Source organism: Lithobates pipiens, unplaced genomic scaffold (assembly GCF_037356315.1).
Source record: "Lithobates pipiens isolate NorthernLeopardFrog02 unplaced genomic scaffold, aLitPip1_a1.2 Scaffold_23, whole genome shotgun sequence".
NCBI classification, from domain to species: domain Eukaryota; kingdom Metazoa; phylum Chordata; class Amphibia; order Anura; family Ranidae; genus Lithobates; species Lithobates pipiens.
Genome location: NW_027507785.1, coordinates 312,807,589 through 312,822,495, shown reverse-complemented (window position 1 = coordinate 312,822,495; position 14,907 = coordinate 312,807,589). Strand labels below are relative to the sequence as shown.

Sequence of the window (14,907 nt, the reverse complement as noted above, 5' to 3'; positions counted from 1 at the left end):
AACAGGCGTTAGTGTCCTTTGGCCTACTTGTGTCACTCTGCCGCTGACATCCATCATCCCCCCCACCCCCACCCCCACCCATTCCCAGTTATTCTCGTATCTCGCTATTTTATTCCTGCCATTCTGCGCTGCCACTTTGTGTGTCAGGGCCCATTCACACCTATGCGTGCGAGTTGTAACATGCTTGCTAACACACACATGTAGGTGTGAATGGTCCTTTTAGAGATTCCCTTTAAAAAGCACAGCAAACAGAGATGTGAGCCAGCCGCCTTGGAAATGACAGCATTTTTCTTGAAATCCAGAAAGCAAGATGGACAGGTGGTAGATGTGGCGATAGGTGCCCAGGTGCTAGATATGGTGATAGGTGGTCAGGTGGTAGATGTGGTGATAGGTGGTCAGGTGGTAGATGTGGTGATAGGTGGTCAGGTGGTAGATGTGGTGATAGGGGGACAGGTGGTAGATGTGGTGATAGGGGGCCAGGTGGTAGATGTGGTGATAGGGGGCCAGGTGGTAGATGTGGTGATAGGTGGTCAGGTGCTAGATGTGGTGATAGGGGGACAGGTGGTAGATGTGGTGATAGGGGGACAGGTGGTAGATGTGGTGATAGGGGGCCAGGTGGTAGATGTGGTGATAGGTGGACAGGTGCTAGATGTGGTGATAGGGGGACAGGTGGTAGATGTGGTGATAGGGGGACAAGTGGTAGATGTGGTGATAGGGGGCCAGGTGGTAGATGTGGTGATAGGGGGCCAGGTGCTAGATGTGGTGATAGGTGGTCAGGTGCTAGATGTGGTGATAGGGGGACAGGTGCTAGATGTGGTGATAGGGGGACAGGTGCTAGATGTGGTGATAGGTGGTCAGGTGGTAGATGTGGTAGATGTGGTGATAGGGGGCCAGGTGGTAGATGTGGTGATAGGGGGCCAGGTGGTAGATGTGGTGATAGGTGGTCAGGTGGTAGATGTGGTGATAGGTGGTCAGGTGGTAGATGTGGTGATAGGTGGTCAGGTGGTAGATGTGGTGATAGGGGGACAGGTGGTAGATGTGGTGATAGGGGGCCAGGTGGTAGATGTGGTGATAGGTGGTCAGGTGGTAGATGTGGTGATAGGTGGTCAGGTGGTAGATGTGATAGGTGGTCAGGTGGTAGATGTGGTGATAGGGGGACAGGTGGTAGATGTGGTGATAGGTGGTCAGGTGGTAGATGTGGTGATAGGTGGTCAGGTGGTAGATGTGGTGATAGGGGGACAGGTGGTAGATGTGGTGATAGGTGGTCAGGTGGTAGATGTGGTGATAGGTGGTCAGGTGGTAGATGTGGTGATAGGGGGACAGGTGGTAGATGTGGTGATAGGTGGTCAGGTGCTAGATGTGGTGATAGGTGGTCAGGTGGTAGATGTGGTGATAGGTGGTCAGGTGGTAGATGTGGTGATAGGGGGCCAGGTGCTAGATGTGGTGATAGGTGGTCAGGTGCTAGATGTGGTGATAGGGGGACAGGTGCTAGATGTGGTGATAGGTGGTCAGGTGGTAGATGTGGTGATAGGGGGACAGGTGGTAGATGTGGTGATAGGGGGCCAGGTGGTAGATGTGGTGATAGGGGGCCAGGTGGTAGATGTGGTGATAGGGGGCCAGGTGCTAGATGTGGTGATAGGTGGTCAGGTGCTAGATGTGGTGATAGGGGGACAGGTGCTAGATGTGGTGATAGGTGGTCAGGTGCTAGATGTGGTGATAGGGGGACAAGTGGTAGATGTGGTGATAGGGGGCCAGGTGGTAGATGTGGTGATAGGGGGCCAGGTGGTAGATGTGGTGATAGGGGGCCAGGTGGTAGATGTGGTGATAGGGGGACAGGTGGTAGATGTGGTGATAGGGGGCCAGGTGGTAGATGTGGTGATAGGTGGTCAGGTGCTAGATGTGGTGATAGGGGGACAGGTGCTAGATGTGGTGATAGGGGGACAGGTGGTAGATGTGGTGATAGGGGGACAAGTGGTAGATGTGGTGATAGGGGGCCAGGTGGTAGATGTGGTGATAGGGGGCCAGGTGCTAGATGAGGTGATAGGTGGTCAGGTGCTAGATGTGGTGATAGGGGGACAGGTGCTAGATGTGGTGATAGGGGGACAGGTGCTAGATGTGGTGATAGGGGGACAGGTGCTAGATGTGGTGATAGGTGGTCAGGTGGTAGATGTGGTGATAGGTGGTCAGGTGGTAGATGTGGTGATAGGTGGTCAGGTGGTAGATGTGGTGATAGGGGGCCAGGTGGTAGATGTGGTGATAGGGGGCCAGGTGCTAGATGTGGTGATAGGTGGTCAGGTGCTAGATGTGGTGATAGGGGGACAGGTGCTAGATGTGGTGATAGGGGGACAGATGCTAGATGTGGTGATAGGGGGCCAGGTGGTAGATGTGGTGATAGGTGGTCAGGTGGTAGATGTGGTGATAGGTGGTCAGGTGGTAGATGTGGTGATATGGGGACAGGTGGTAGATGTGGTGATAGGGGGCCAGGTGGTAGATGTGGTGATAGGTGGTCAGGTGCTAGATGTGGTGATAGGGGGACAGGTGGTAGATGTGGTGATAGGGGGACAAGTGGTAGATGTGGTGATAGGGGGCCAGGTGGTAGATGTGGTGATAGGGGGACAGGTGCTAGATGTGGTGATAGGTGGTCAGGTGCTAGATGTGGTGATAGGGGGACAGGTGCTAGATGTGGTGATAGGGGGACAAGTGGTAGATGTGGTGATAGGTGGCCAGGTGCTAGATGTGGTGATAGGGGGCCAGGTGCTAGATGTGGTTATAGGGGGCCAGGTGCTAGATGTGGCGATAGGTGGACAGGTGCTAGATGTGGCGATAGGTGGACAGCTGCTAGATGTGGTTATAGGGGGCCAGGTGCTAGATGTGGCGATAGGTGGACAGGTGCTAGATGTGGCGATAGGTGGTCAGGTGGTAGATGTGGTGATAGGGGCCAGGTGCTAGATGTGGCGATAGGGGGCCAGGTGCTAGATGTGGCGATAGGTGGACAGGTGCTAGATGTGGCGATAGGTGGTCAGGTGGTAGATGTGGTGATAGGGGCCAGGTGCTAGATGTGGCGATAGGTGGACAGCTGCTAGATGTGGTTATAGGGGGCCAGGTGCTAGATGTGGCGATAGGTGGACAGGTGCTAGATGTGGCGATATGTGGTCAGGTGCTAGATGTGGCGATAGGTGGACAGGTGCTAGATGTGGTGATAGGTGGTCAGGTGGTAGATATGGTGATAGGTGGACAGGTGCTAGATGTGGTGATAGGTGGTCAGGTGGTAGATGTGGTGATAGGTGGTCAGGTGGTAGATGTGGTGATTGGTGGACAGGTGCTAGATGTGGTGATAGGTGGTCAGGTGCTAGATATGGTGATAGGTGGACAGGTTCTAGATGTGGTGATAGGTGGTCAGGTGGTAGATGTGGCGATAGGTGGTCAGGTGGTAGATGTGGTGATAGGTGGCCAGGTGCTAGATGTGGTTATAGGGGGCCAGGTGCTAGATGAGGTGATATTGACAGAGAGGGGGCCAGGTGCTGGATGTGGTGATAGGGGGCCAGGTGCTAGATGTGGTGATAGGTGGCCAGGTGCTAGATGTGGTGATAGGTGGTCAGGTGCTAGATGTGGTGATAGGTGGTCAGGTGCTAGATGTGGTGATAGGTGGTCAGGTGCTAGATGTGGTGATAGGTGGTCAGGTGCTAGATGTGGTGATAGGTGGTCAGGTGGTAGATGTGGCGATAGGGGGCCAGGTGCTAGATGTGGTGATAGGGGGCCAGGTGGTAGATGTGGTGATAGGGGGCCAGGTGGTAGATGTGGTGATAGGGGGCCAGGTGGTAGATGTGGTGATAGGGGGCCAGGTGCTAGATGTGGTGATAGGTGGACAGGTGCTAGATGTGGTGATAGGGGGCCAGGTGCTAGATGTGGTGATAGGGGGCCAGGTGCTAGATGTGGTGATAGGGGGACAGGTGCTAGATGTGGTGATAGGGGGCCAGGTGCTAGATGTGGTGATAGGGGGCCAGGTGCTAGATGAGGTGATATTGACAGAGAGGGGGCCAGGTGCTGGATGTGGTAAAGGGGACCAGGTGCTAGATGTGGTGATAGATGGTCGATGTGGTGATATATAGTCAGATGCTAGATGTGGTCCTAGGTAGGTGGACAGGTGCTAGATGTGGTTCTAGGTGGACGGGTGCTAGATATGGTTCTAGGTGGACAAATGCTAGATGTGGTGATAGGTGGCCCTGTGCTAGATGTGGACCTGGGTGGACAGATGCCAGATGTCGTGATAGATGTGGTCCTAGGTAAGTGGACAGGTGCTAGATGTGGTTCTAGGTGGACAAATGCTAGATGTGGTGATAGGTGGCCCTGTGCTAGATGTGGACCTGGGTGGACAGATGCCAGATGTGGTTATAGGTGGACAGGTGCCAGATGTGGTGATAGATGTGGTGATAGGTGTAGACAGGTGAGAGGTGTGCACAGGTGGTAGATGTGGTGCTAAGTGGCCAGTAGACATGTGCAATATGTTTGTAAAGAATCGAAATTCGGCTGATTATTTGCATCTTTCGGATGAAAAAAATAACGAGTTTCAACTAATACGAAAGAAATTATAGCAAAAATAACGAATGAATTCGACATGATTCGTTCATCTGCTAAAGCTCTAATGAAACAGAAGGTCAACTCAGAGTAAATCTTACAGTCCAATCAGCTGATTCATTTTGTGCCGGAGGTTGGATTACTGGCAAAGTGCATTCCTGAGTACTGAGTGAGAAGGGTGTTGTATTGTATTGTATTTGAGCCGAGGAGAAGAGATTTTGTCATCGTGTGTGTTAAAGAGGAAGTAAAGGCAAAATTAGTTTTGAAAAAAAGCACACCCTGTAAGGCAAAGGCATAATGAGCTAGTATGCATAATTTAATTTGAATAACTTTAATTTTTCAAGCAAGCACAAAAACAGTATATAAAACTATATTCAAAAAAACATAAGTTGCATAACATAAGGAGTCCTCGCTAACCTCTTTTATTATTTCACGTATTCTCCTCATCTTTCTCTCATCACTGCGTGAAGTTGAGGGCGAGCCGCGCAGCCATTACTTTGTCACTGATACCGGCCCACTGAGCCATCGGCCCACCGGGAAACTCCCTGTAGTCCCAATGGCCAGTACATGCCTGCTGTAGTGCAAGCAGGCACAGCCTATACGAGAGTGACAACTCTGCTCTGATCTCAGCAGCAGTGCAGCATAGTTACCACACCATCACAGGAAGGTGTATTAGGTGGACTTTAATGGCAGCATCAACATGCATTTGTACAGATGGACTTACTGTACTGTATATTAAGTGCTGCAACACACATTTTTAATGGGAGGCCATAGCTCTGTGTAAGAACGTAGTGTCGGAATGTGAGGTCTTATCTGATGGCCAGCTGGACAGGGTTCGCTGGTGAGTTGAGTCAGCCCCCCAACGGTTGCCTTGGTGGTCATTCCAGACAGAGAGACATTGTCCCATCCTCCCATTCTTATTTAAGCATAAGATAAATACATTTTATATATTTTTTTAAAGTCAGTGCCCCAGCTTTATTGCTATGGCAATTCTTCAAGCAGCGCCCAACTCCTAGATCTAATAATCATCAGGAAATGATGCCAGCTAACTGTTGTATCAGCAGTTTTTTCCTCTCTGTTGAGGAGACAGGTCACCCCAGCTGGCTAGCTGTGTGCTGAATGATGGCTCTATTGAATACCCCCCCATTTGGTTCTGTAGGGCTATTCTATGTGATTCCACCAGGATTTGTGGCTTGATGCCCAAGATCTGGAAGCCAGGTGAAGGTGGGTGATGTCACCTGGACTTCTGAGAAGACGTTCTCCCAAAAGCAATAATTATATACAGCGTATATATATATATATATATATATATATATATATATATATATATATATATATATATATATATATATAAAAAAAAAATGATGTATTGATTTTTTTATAGTTTTGAAGACTAGGAAGATTCTTCTCCCACTTTCTGTCACCCTGTGACCTCCCGTACATGAAATGTTGGGGGTGGTTACCACCAGGACAGGAAGCCACAGGCAGCAATAATAACAGAAGTTCTCAACCTTCCCGGCTCTACCAAAATGTACTCGTGTCTGGTTCCCCTTTCACAGGAAGTGATCATAAAATTCATATATGTTTTTCTTCGCATTTATTTTTTTGGATGAGAATAGGTTTTGTTAATATATTTATTTGTTTTCTCGCACATGTAATAATGAGTGTTAACATACATAACATATTCAGTTGAGTGTAAGATTTGAGGATTGTGTGTATTCACAACTTTTTGTGCAATTTAGCATTTTGCTTTGGCTGCCCTGAGAAAATGGGGAGATTTTGTCATTCTGAAACGCGTTAGTGGTATCATTATCAAGAAGACCAATATTAAAGGATTCTGGACCCACGGTTCGTTGTGTCAGTGCTATCATGGGACTTTCCAAAATCTGCCCCTCCCCCCAGTTAGGAGCAGGGGCGGACTGACCATTGGGCCACTCGGGCACTGCCCGAGGGCCCCGTTCCACTAGGGGGCCCCATCAAGGTTGCCAGTCTCCGTAAAACCACGGAAAATATGTAAAAATCTGTGTTTTTTTTACATCTGTCTCTGAAATTTCCCAACCGACATCCTTTTGGTCTAAAAAGCCAGAGATTATAGCTGCCCCACCCCTCCAGTACCTTCTCAGCCAATAGAAACATGTCTGTGTATACTGTGTGGCCCCATAATGTCTGATTGCCCGGGGGCCCCATAATCTACTATTGCCCGGGGGCCCCATGAGTTGTCAGTCCACCCCTGGTTAGGAGTTCCCTGTTTGTACAGAGAGGAGCCTCACCAAAAGCCATTAAGTCCAGAGGCCCCATTCATATATTTGTGTTTATAATACAGGACGTGCACGTATCGTCAAAAGCTGTATATAGAGCCTGCCCACATTGGTGCACTGCAGCGCGTTTTTGAAAATGTCTCAGGTCATTTTCATGTGTTTTGAGGCCCCTAGAGGTCAATGGAAAAAAGTCCCCATTTTGAAGGCTTATATGCAAGTTATTGGCCATAAAAAGGGTATGAGTAATGCCCTGGGGGACATGTATAAATTGCAAATATTTTTTTAGAAAAGGATTGTTTTTTTTTACAGAAGCAGTGGTTTTAATGATGATTAAAGTGAAACAATAAAAATGATAAAATTCACTTAAATATAGTGCCTGCGGGGTCCCCTTAGTCTGCCTGTAAATTGGAGCATCTTTACTCTGTATAGAACCTACTGCAGCAAAATTTATATTTATAAAAAGAAAAAAAATTGACATTTAAATTGCCGGAAATAAAATACCATTGAAATAAAAATAAAATTGTTTAAAAAAACGGCGTCCCCCCCCTCCCCCCCAAACCATACCGGGCCCTTTGGGTATCCCTGCGGCGATCAGTCTGAATCACAGAGATCCCGGCCAGCGCGTGCCGCTAGTGGTGCGCACGCGGTGGCACAGAGGCAAATTTAAAGGGACGTACAGGTACGCCCATTTTCCCAGCCATGCCATTCTGCTGACGTACTTAGGGGTGCGCCGGTCGGGAACCGGTTAAAGGGACGCCTGATTTTAAAGATGCGCATCAGCTAATGTAAAATAACACGCATTAAAAGGGGATTTAACATGTGTGAAGCTAACCTAAGTGAGTAAGGGCTCATTTACATTTGCTGTGATCTTCAGAGAGCATTTAACAGGTGGGGAGGGAGGCATTTACTAAAGGCAAATAGAGTGTGCACTTTGCAAAAAGCAGGTGCTACAAAGCTTAGTAAAATAAAGGGAAGCTCTGCTGACTTCCATCATCCAATCATGGGCAAGCAAAAATGCTGTTTTTTTTTTTTCTTTGCGCGTGATTGGGTACTCTTTGCAAAGTGAAGCCTCGTCACATATTCTTTGCAATGCGAAGCTCGGTAGCAACCGCACTTTGCAAAGTGCACAGTCTATTTACCTTTAGTAAATCAACCCCGTTGCATCACCTCCTCACCTCCCTGCTTTAACCCATTGGTCGCCACACTTGCGTACTACAACTGTGTGTATTGCACGCTGCTATGGTGCACTTGCAGTCCCGTTCACTTCAATGGGTTGTACTCGGAAGGAGCTACACCCCCCAGAAGGGACAGGGGGTGTAATTCTTGCCATGCATACATGGTATACAAACTTGCATACATGCATACTTCCTCTGCAGCTAAAGAGAAAACAGTTTGGGGGTTAAAACATGGCTCAGCTGTGTGGTTTTACCACCTGTCCCCCAACCACTACGTGAACGAGCCCTTAGATTCACCTTCTTCAACAATATACCTTTGATGAATCCTGTGCCCCAGCCACCCATGTTCTATCAATAGACACCTAGCAGTGGCTCTAACCCCTTCCCCGCTCCATCCACAATGAGAATCGCGTTGGCCGGAGTTGTGTTTTCAATAGCGCGAAATGTAGAACTCCTTTCTATCTCTGGTGTTGACAAACAAAAGAGACGTTTCTACATTTCTCATAGAGAAGCGCAGTGAAAGGGAAGCTTATCTCCGATAAGGTGTATTCATTCAGCAGGCGGGTATTTTGAGGCTTATAGGAACATTTTTTTTTTATTATATGCAAACAATCTCCACTTGGCGTCTGAATAAACTGCAGCCTGGCAGAGAAGAGGTTTGCATAATCAGACTTCCTCTTTAGAGATGAAACTTGAAGCGGCTACTTATAGTAGTTATTTGTTTAAAGAGAAAGCAAGCTCTGTTAGATCCTTGGCATGGGACATGGATGTTGCCTGGTATGGGTTTGGGGACGGGATATATGGGCTTCAGCCTAGGGTCACAGAGATATACGGGGCAGTAATTCTTTTGCCATCTTAAAGCTGACACCCAACCTTCCCTTCAGTCTTGCACAGTTGTTGTACAGGCTCCTCTTCTGTACTAAGATTGTAAGATCTGTACTCTGATTTCACTGCACACTGTGAGCTTCTCACCATGTGTTTTGGAAGCTACAGCAAGCCAGATCGAGCCAACCTCATTTCCTGGCTGGAAGACATCCAGCATCATCTATCTCTTTCCTCGCCAGCTTGACTGTCCCTGGCCTGTCCCTTTTATCCATTGATTTCCAGGTCTTTTAACCATTGAGGCTCACATGTGGGCATTACCTAGAGTGGTCTTTATGCAAATATAGAAGATCTACTTACCTAACCCTCTGCTAGACCGGTCCCCACAGCATCTTCTCCCTCAGTCTAAAGTTCTGACATTATATAGACCAGGGGTCACCAAACTTTTTAAACCAAGGCCAAGTTTACTGTCCTTCCAACTTTAGGGGTGCCGGACTGTGGCGAGTGGGAGTGAACACTGCTCTATTTTTGGTAATTTTTTTAAAATAACAAACATACTTGTTCCAGTTTTGCACACAGCAGCCCTGAACCTCCTTTTCTTGGACCCCCCCCCCCCCAATAACCACGGCTCCTCCACTTTGCCAAGTTCCCCCATAGCAAGGTGCTTGCTACAGGGGGCACTCGTGCATGCTCGCTACTGAGCTGGCTCTGTGTGTCCATAGACACAAAGTGCATGGCTTGGCCCCGCCCCCTGCTCCCTCCTAACAGACTGTGATTGACAGCAGTGGGAGCCAATGAAGAGGGAAGGAGCAGAGAGAGCCTTGTGCACAGCGTTGGATCAAGGTCGGGCTCAGGTAAGCATTGGGGGGGGGGGGGGGGGGGGGCACTGCATGCAGAAGGTTTTTCTTTTACCTTAAAGAGGATCTCCAGGCTCCTTGAGAAAAGCTTAAAAGTCAGCAGCTACAAATAAGCTACAAATACTGTAGCTGCTGACTTTTAATATAAGGACACTTACCTGTCCAGGGATCACCCGATGTCCGACACCTGAGCCAATTCTTCAGTCGGCTTCAGTTGCAGGCACCGGCACCTCTAGTAAGGGGAACAGAAAGTGAAGCTTTGCGGCTTCACAGCCTGTTTCCTACTGTGCATGCGCGAGGGGCCTAGAAGGCTCCACCCATTACAGAATGCCTGCAGGAAATCACAGGAGGTGGTGGAGACCAGACCACTGGCCCTGCACAAGGAGAGAGAGAGCAGAGCTGTGGGAGGGGCCCAGCAGGTTCCACCCACCACAGGGTGCCTGCAGAAAATTACAGGAGGGGGTGGAGACAAGACCAGTCACCCTGCATAAGGAGAGAGAGCAGCAGTAACTGGTAGGAGGGACCCAGCAGGCTCCACCCACCACAAGCTACTTGCAGGAAACTACAAGAGGGGGGTGGAGACAAGACTGGGAGCAGAGCTGTGGGAGGGGCCCAGCAGGCTTCACCCATTACAGACTGCCTGCAGGAAGTCACAGGAGGTGGTGGAGACCAGACCAATCCTGCTGCATAAGGAGAGGGAGCAGAGCTGTGGGGGGGGGGGGGGGGGGGGGGCAGCAGGTCCCACCTACTACAGGCTGCCTGCAGAAAATTACAGGAGGGGCAGAGACAAGACCAGTCACCCTGCACAAGGAGAGGGAGAAGTGCAGCAGTAATTGGCAGGAGGGTCCCAGCAGGCTCCACCCACTACAAGCTGCCTGCAGGAAACTACAGGAGGGGGATAGAGACAAGACTGGGAGCAGAGCTGTGGGAGGGGCCCAGCAGGCTCCATCCATTACAGACTGCCTGCAGGAAATCACAGGAGGTGGTGGAGACCAGACCAATCCTGCTGCATAAGGAGAGAGAGGGGGGTGGGCAGCAGGTTCCACCCACCACAGGGTGCCTGCAGAAAATTACAGGAGGGGGCTGAGACAAGACCAGTCACCCTGCACAAGGAGAGAGAGCAGCAGTAATTGGCAGGAGGGACACAGCAGGCTCCACCCACTTCAAGCTGCCTGCAGGAAACTACAGAAGAATGTGAAGACAAGACTGGGAACAGAGCTGTGGGAGGGGCCCAGCAGGCTCTGCCCATTACAGACCGCCTGCAGGAAATAACAGGAGGGGGGCGGAGACAAGACCAGTCACCCTGCACAAGTAGAGAGAGCAGCAGTAATTGGCAGGAGGGACACAGCAGGCTCCCCCCACTACAAGCTGCCTGCAGGAAACTACAGAAGAGGGTGGAGACAAGACTGGGAACAGAGCTGTGGGAGGGGCCCAGCAGGCTCTGCCCATTACAGACCGCCTGCAGGAAATTACAGAAGGGGGGGCGGAGACAAGACCAGTCACCCTGCACAAGGAGAGAGAGCAGCAGTAATTGGCAGGAGGGACACAGCAGGCTCCACCCACTACAAGCTGCTTGCAGAAAACTACAGGAGGGGGCTGAGACAAGACTGGTCAACCAGCTCAAGGAGAGAGAGAGCAGAGCTGTGGGAGGGGCCCAGCAGGCTCCACTCACTACAGGCTGCCTGCAGAAAACAGCAGGAGGGGGCGGAGTCAAGACCAGTCACCCTGCACAAGGAGAGAGAGCAGCAGTGAGCGGTCTTTATTACAGGAATCTCCTGCACAGAGGGAAAGTCTCACACTGGATTAATGCACAGATCTGGAAGAAATACACAAAGATCACCAAGATTCAGGAAGAATACACATGATGAATGCAATCAGACAATGCTTTCTTATCCCGGAGTTCAGCTTTAATATAACAGAAGAGCCCATACAGGAAGCACTGTGATGTCGGGCAGTGAAAGAGTTACTTAAAAAGTACTTCAAGCGAAAGTCGTTTGGAAATGGCTAATCGCTTTTCAACAGATAGTTTCACGTTTGCTTTCAAACGGATCTTTGTGGCTTAGGCGTTGAGTATAGCTTCTTAGGGCCAGCTCCCGGCGACGGGCTGAGCTATACGTTTGTCATTCAGGAAATATGATCCGGTGTGTTAGGTGTTCCCGAGCCTCCATTCAATAGGTTCAACAAACTAGAACTAGTCAAACAGGACGTGCGGCTGCACTCCCGACATAATGAGGAGCGCAGCAACGAAAAATTCGCCTGCTTAATCTCCGTCATGTGGACTTTGGCAGATGACCTCAAAAATGTGTCTTGTTCTTTACTTTCAAGGCTTGTACCTGGAAAAAGAAACAAAGGCTGTTTGAAAACACGCTCTCGGAATTCTTTTTAAACTTCTTAGGCAGTCAACAGAAAAGGATTTGTGCAGAACAGATTAGGAGAGGCAGCGCGACCTTCTGCTCCGGCTGACGCCAAGTGGGCACCGAGATCACTTTTGTCTCCGCGGGTTGGCCGGTTGTGGGGGGGGGGGGGGGGAGACGCCAAGTTCAATGTAGCCACTAAAAGTGAATGATTATCTTGCTGGAGCCGGATAAGTGATTCGATCGGGGAGAAGGGGGGGGTGCATTAGAGGAAAACCCACCCACCCCGCATGGGGCAGCGAGCTTGAGCTGTGGACACGGGTGGTATGTACGGGGCATCCCTGGGCCAAAGCAGCCATGCTGACGGTTAAAGAATTTCCCAGCCGACGCCACTCGTGGATATGGTAAGTATTTCAATGTATTTTATCTATATTCAATGTGTTTTACAACATATGGAACAGAATGAAACTCCAAATACTGTATATATGTGTGTGTGTGCTTTATAAACATCTATCTGTTGTGTGTGTGTGTGTGTGTGTGTATATATATATATTATTATTATACAGGATTTATATAGCGCCAACAGTTTGTGCAGTGCTTTACAACATGAGGCAGATATTATACTTACAATACAATACAGGAGGAATTAGAGATCATATATGTAACATAAGATCATATATATATATATAATTTTTCTTTATTTCCCTCCATCCTTCCGTATAAGAAATACATATTTCCCAGGATTTATACATTGTATATTGTATTACTAGGTCAGTCTTCAAAGAGGATATTTAGGCATTTATTGTCATTTCTGCAGCAAGTGCACCTTACACCAAGAGCTGGTCAGAAATCCATTCAGACATAGAGAGCCTACAGAGAATAGATAGATAGATAGATAGATAGATAGATAGAGATAATATAGATAGATAGATAGATAGAGATAATATAGATAGATAGATAGATAGATAGATAGATAGATAGAGATAATATAGATAGATAGATAGATAGATAGATAGATAGATAGATAGATAGATAGATAGATGCAAATCTTAAGTGTCCAATCTATATTAGCTGATGAGTATAGATCTGGGAGAAAGAGTAAAAGAAAGATCAATATTTAGAGTGAGCGAAACTCTGCATATAGATAGATGAATAGATCGATAGAAATAGATAGGTAGAATGTATAGATTTGGGGTGAGTGTCAAGCTGGCCATACATTGTACAATTTTCTTATTCAATTTAATTTAGATTTACCTTTAACTATGTAGTGTGAGGGCCTGCCTGATTGCATACAAATTGAACGTGTTCAGGTTTGACCTCATATTATATGGTTTTGGCAAATCTAAAAGGAAAATTGCACAATGTATGGCCAGCCTAAGATCCGGAATGATAAGTATAGATGTGGAAGAAAGAACAATATACAGAGTGAGAGATATCCTGTAGATAGATAGAATGATAGATAGATGTCCAATATATATTGGCTGATAGGTATAGATCTGGGAGAACAATCAATATATATATAGAGAGAGATATCCTGTAGATAGATAGATAGATAGATAGATAGATAGATAGATAGATAGATAGCTGCAAATATTAAGTGTCCAATCTATATTGGCTGATGGGTATAGATCTGGGAGAGAGAGTAAAAGAAAGATCAATATTTAGAGTGAGTGAAACCCTGCATATAGATAGATAGATAGATAGATATAACCTATAGATTTGTGATGAGTGTCAAGCTGGCCATACATTGTACAATTTTCTTATTCAATTTCCTTTAGATTTACCTTTAACTATGTAGTGTGAGAGCCTGCCTGATTGCATACAAATTGAAAGTGTTCAGGTTTGACCTCATATTATATGGTTTTGGTAAATCTAAAAGAAAATTGCACAATGTATGGCCAGCTTAAGATCCGGAATGATAATTATAGATGTGGAAGAAAGAACTAGAGTGAGAGATATTCTGTAGATAGATAGATAGATAGAATGATAGAGAGAGAGAGAGAGATGCAAATATTAAGTGTCCAATATATTTTGGCTGATAGGTATAGATGTGGGAGAAAGAACAATATATAGATAGATAGATAGATAGATAGATAGATAGATTTGCGGTGAGCACTATTTCCACCAAATATATTTTATGCTGAAATTTCTCAGTGGAATGTGTTGCGGTGTATTCCTGCATATCCTGATGATGGAAGGACATTCAGATTCTTCGTTTCACATTTATAAGCTTTATTGTTCATGGGATGTACTTTCTAGGACATTATCTTGTTACTTGAATAATAAAATAAACGATTGAAGGTTAGATTAGTGGTGAGAGTCGGATCCGGAATGATAGGTATAGATGTAGAAGAAAGCAAAAGAGAAAGAAAAACAAAAATCTAGAGACAGATACTGAAGATGGATAGATAGGTTTGTGTGAATGATGAGTATTTATTTATTACAGGTACTTATATACGGCCATCACTTTACACATTGCTTTGTGTATATATATATATATATTGTACAATCACATCAGTCCCTATCCTCAGGAGCTTGCACTCTAAGGTCCCTAGCTCACATTCATACATATACTAGGGCCAAGTTAGACATTGGATGACATGTATGTAAATATTATCCATGCCTTCCGGCATATACAATGTATAGATATTGGTATTATGGGATATCACACATATGATGTATAGATATTGGTATTATGGGATATCACACATATGATGTATAGATGTTGGTATTATGGGATATCACACATACAATGTATAGATATTGGTATTATGGGATATCACACATATGATGTATAGATGTTGGTATTATGGGATATCACACACACATATGGATACAGATGACTACATAAACCTGGTTGTCTCCC

General features: G+C 47.0%; 1 protein-coding gene across 3 annotated transcripts in view; it reads left to right on the top strand.

The window, feature by feature from the left end:
- Positions 1-14,907, top strand: part of PDE4B (phosphodiesterase 4B) — a 622,771-nt gene that overhangs the window by 361,564 nt on the left and 246,300 nt on the right. Inside the window, exon 1 of one of the 3 annotated variants that reach the window (XM_077450536.1) lies at positions 12,205-12,445. The exons of the other annotated variants lie outside the window; for them this stretch is intronic. Coding sequence (XP_077306662.1) covers positions 12,399-12,445 — 47 coding nt within the window. The 5' untranslated portion in view covers positions 12,205-12,398. Of the gene's footprint in view, positions 1-12,204; positions 12,446-14,907 lie in introns of those variants that run through there. 3 annotated transcript variants of the gene reach the window in all.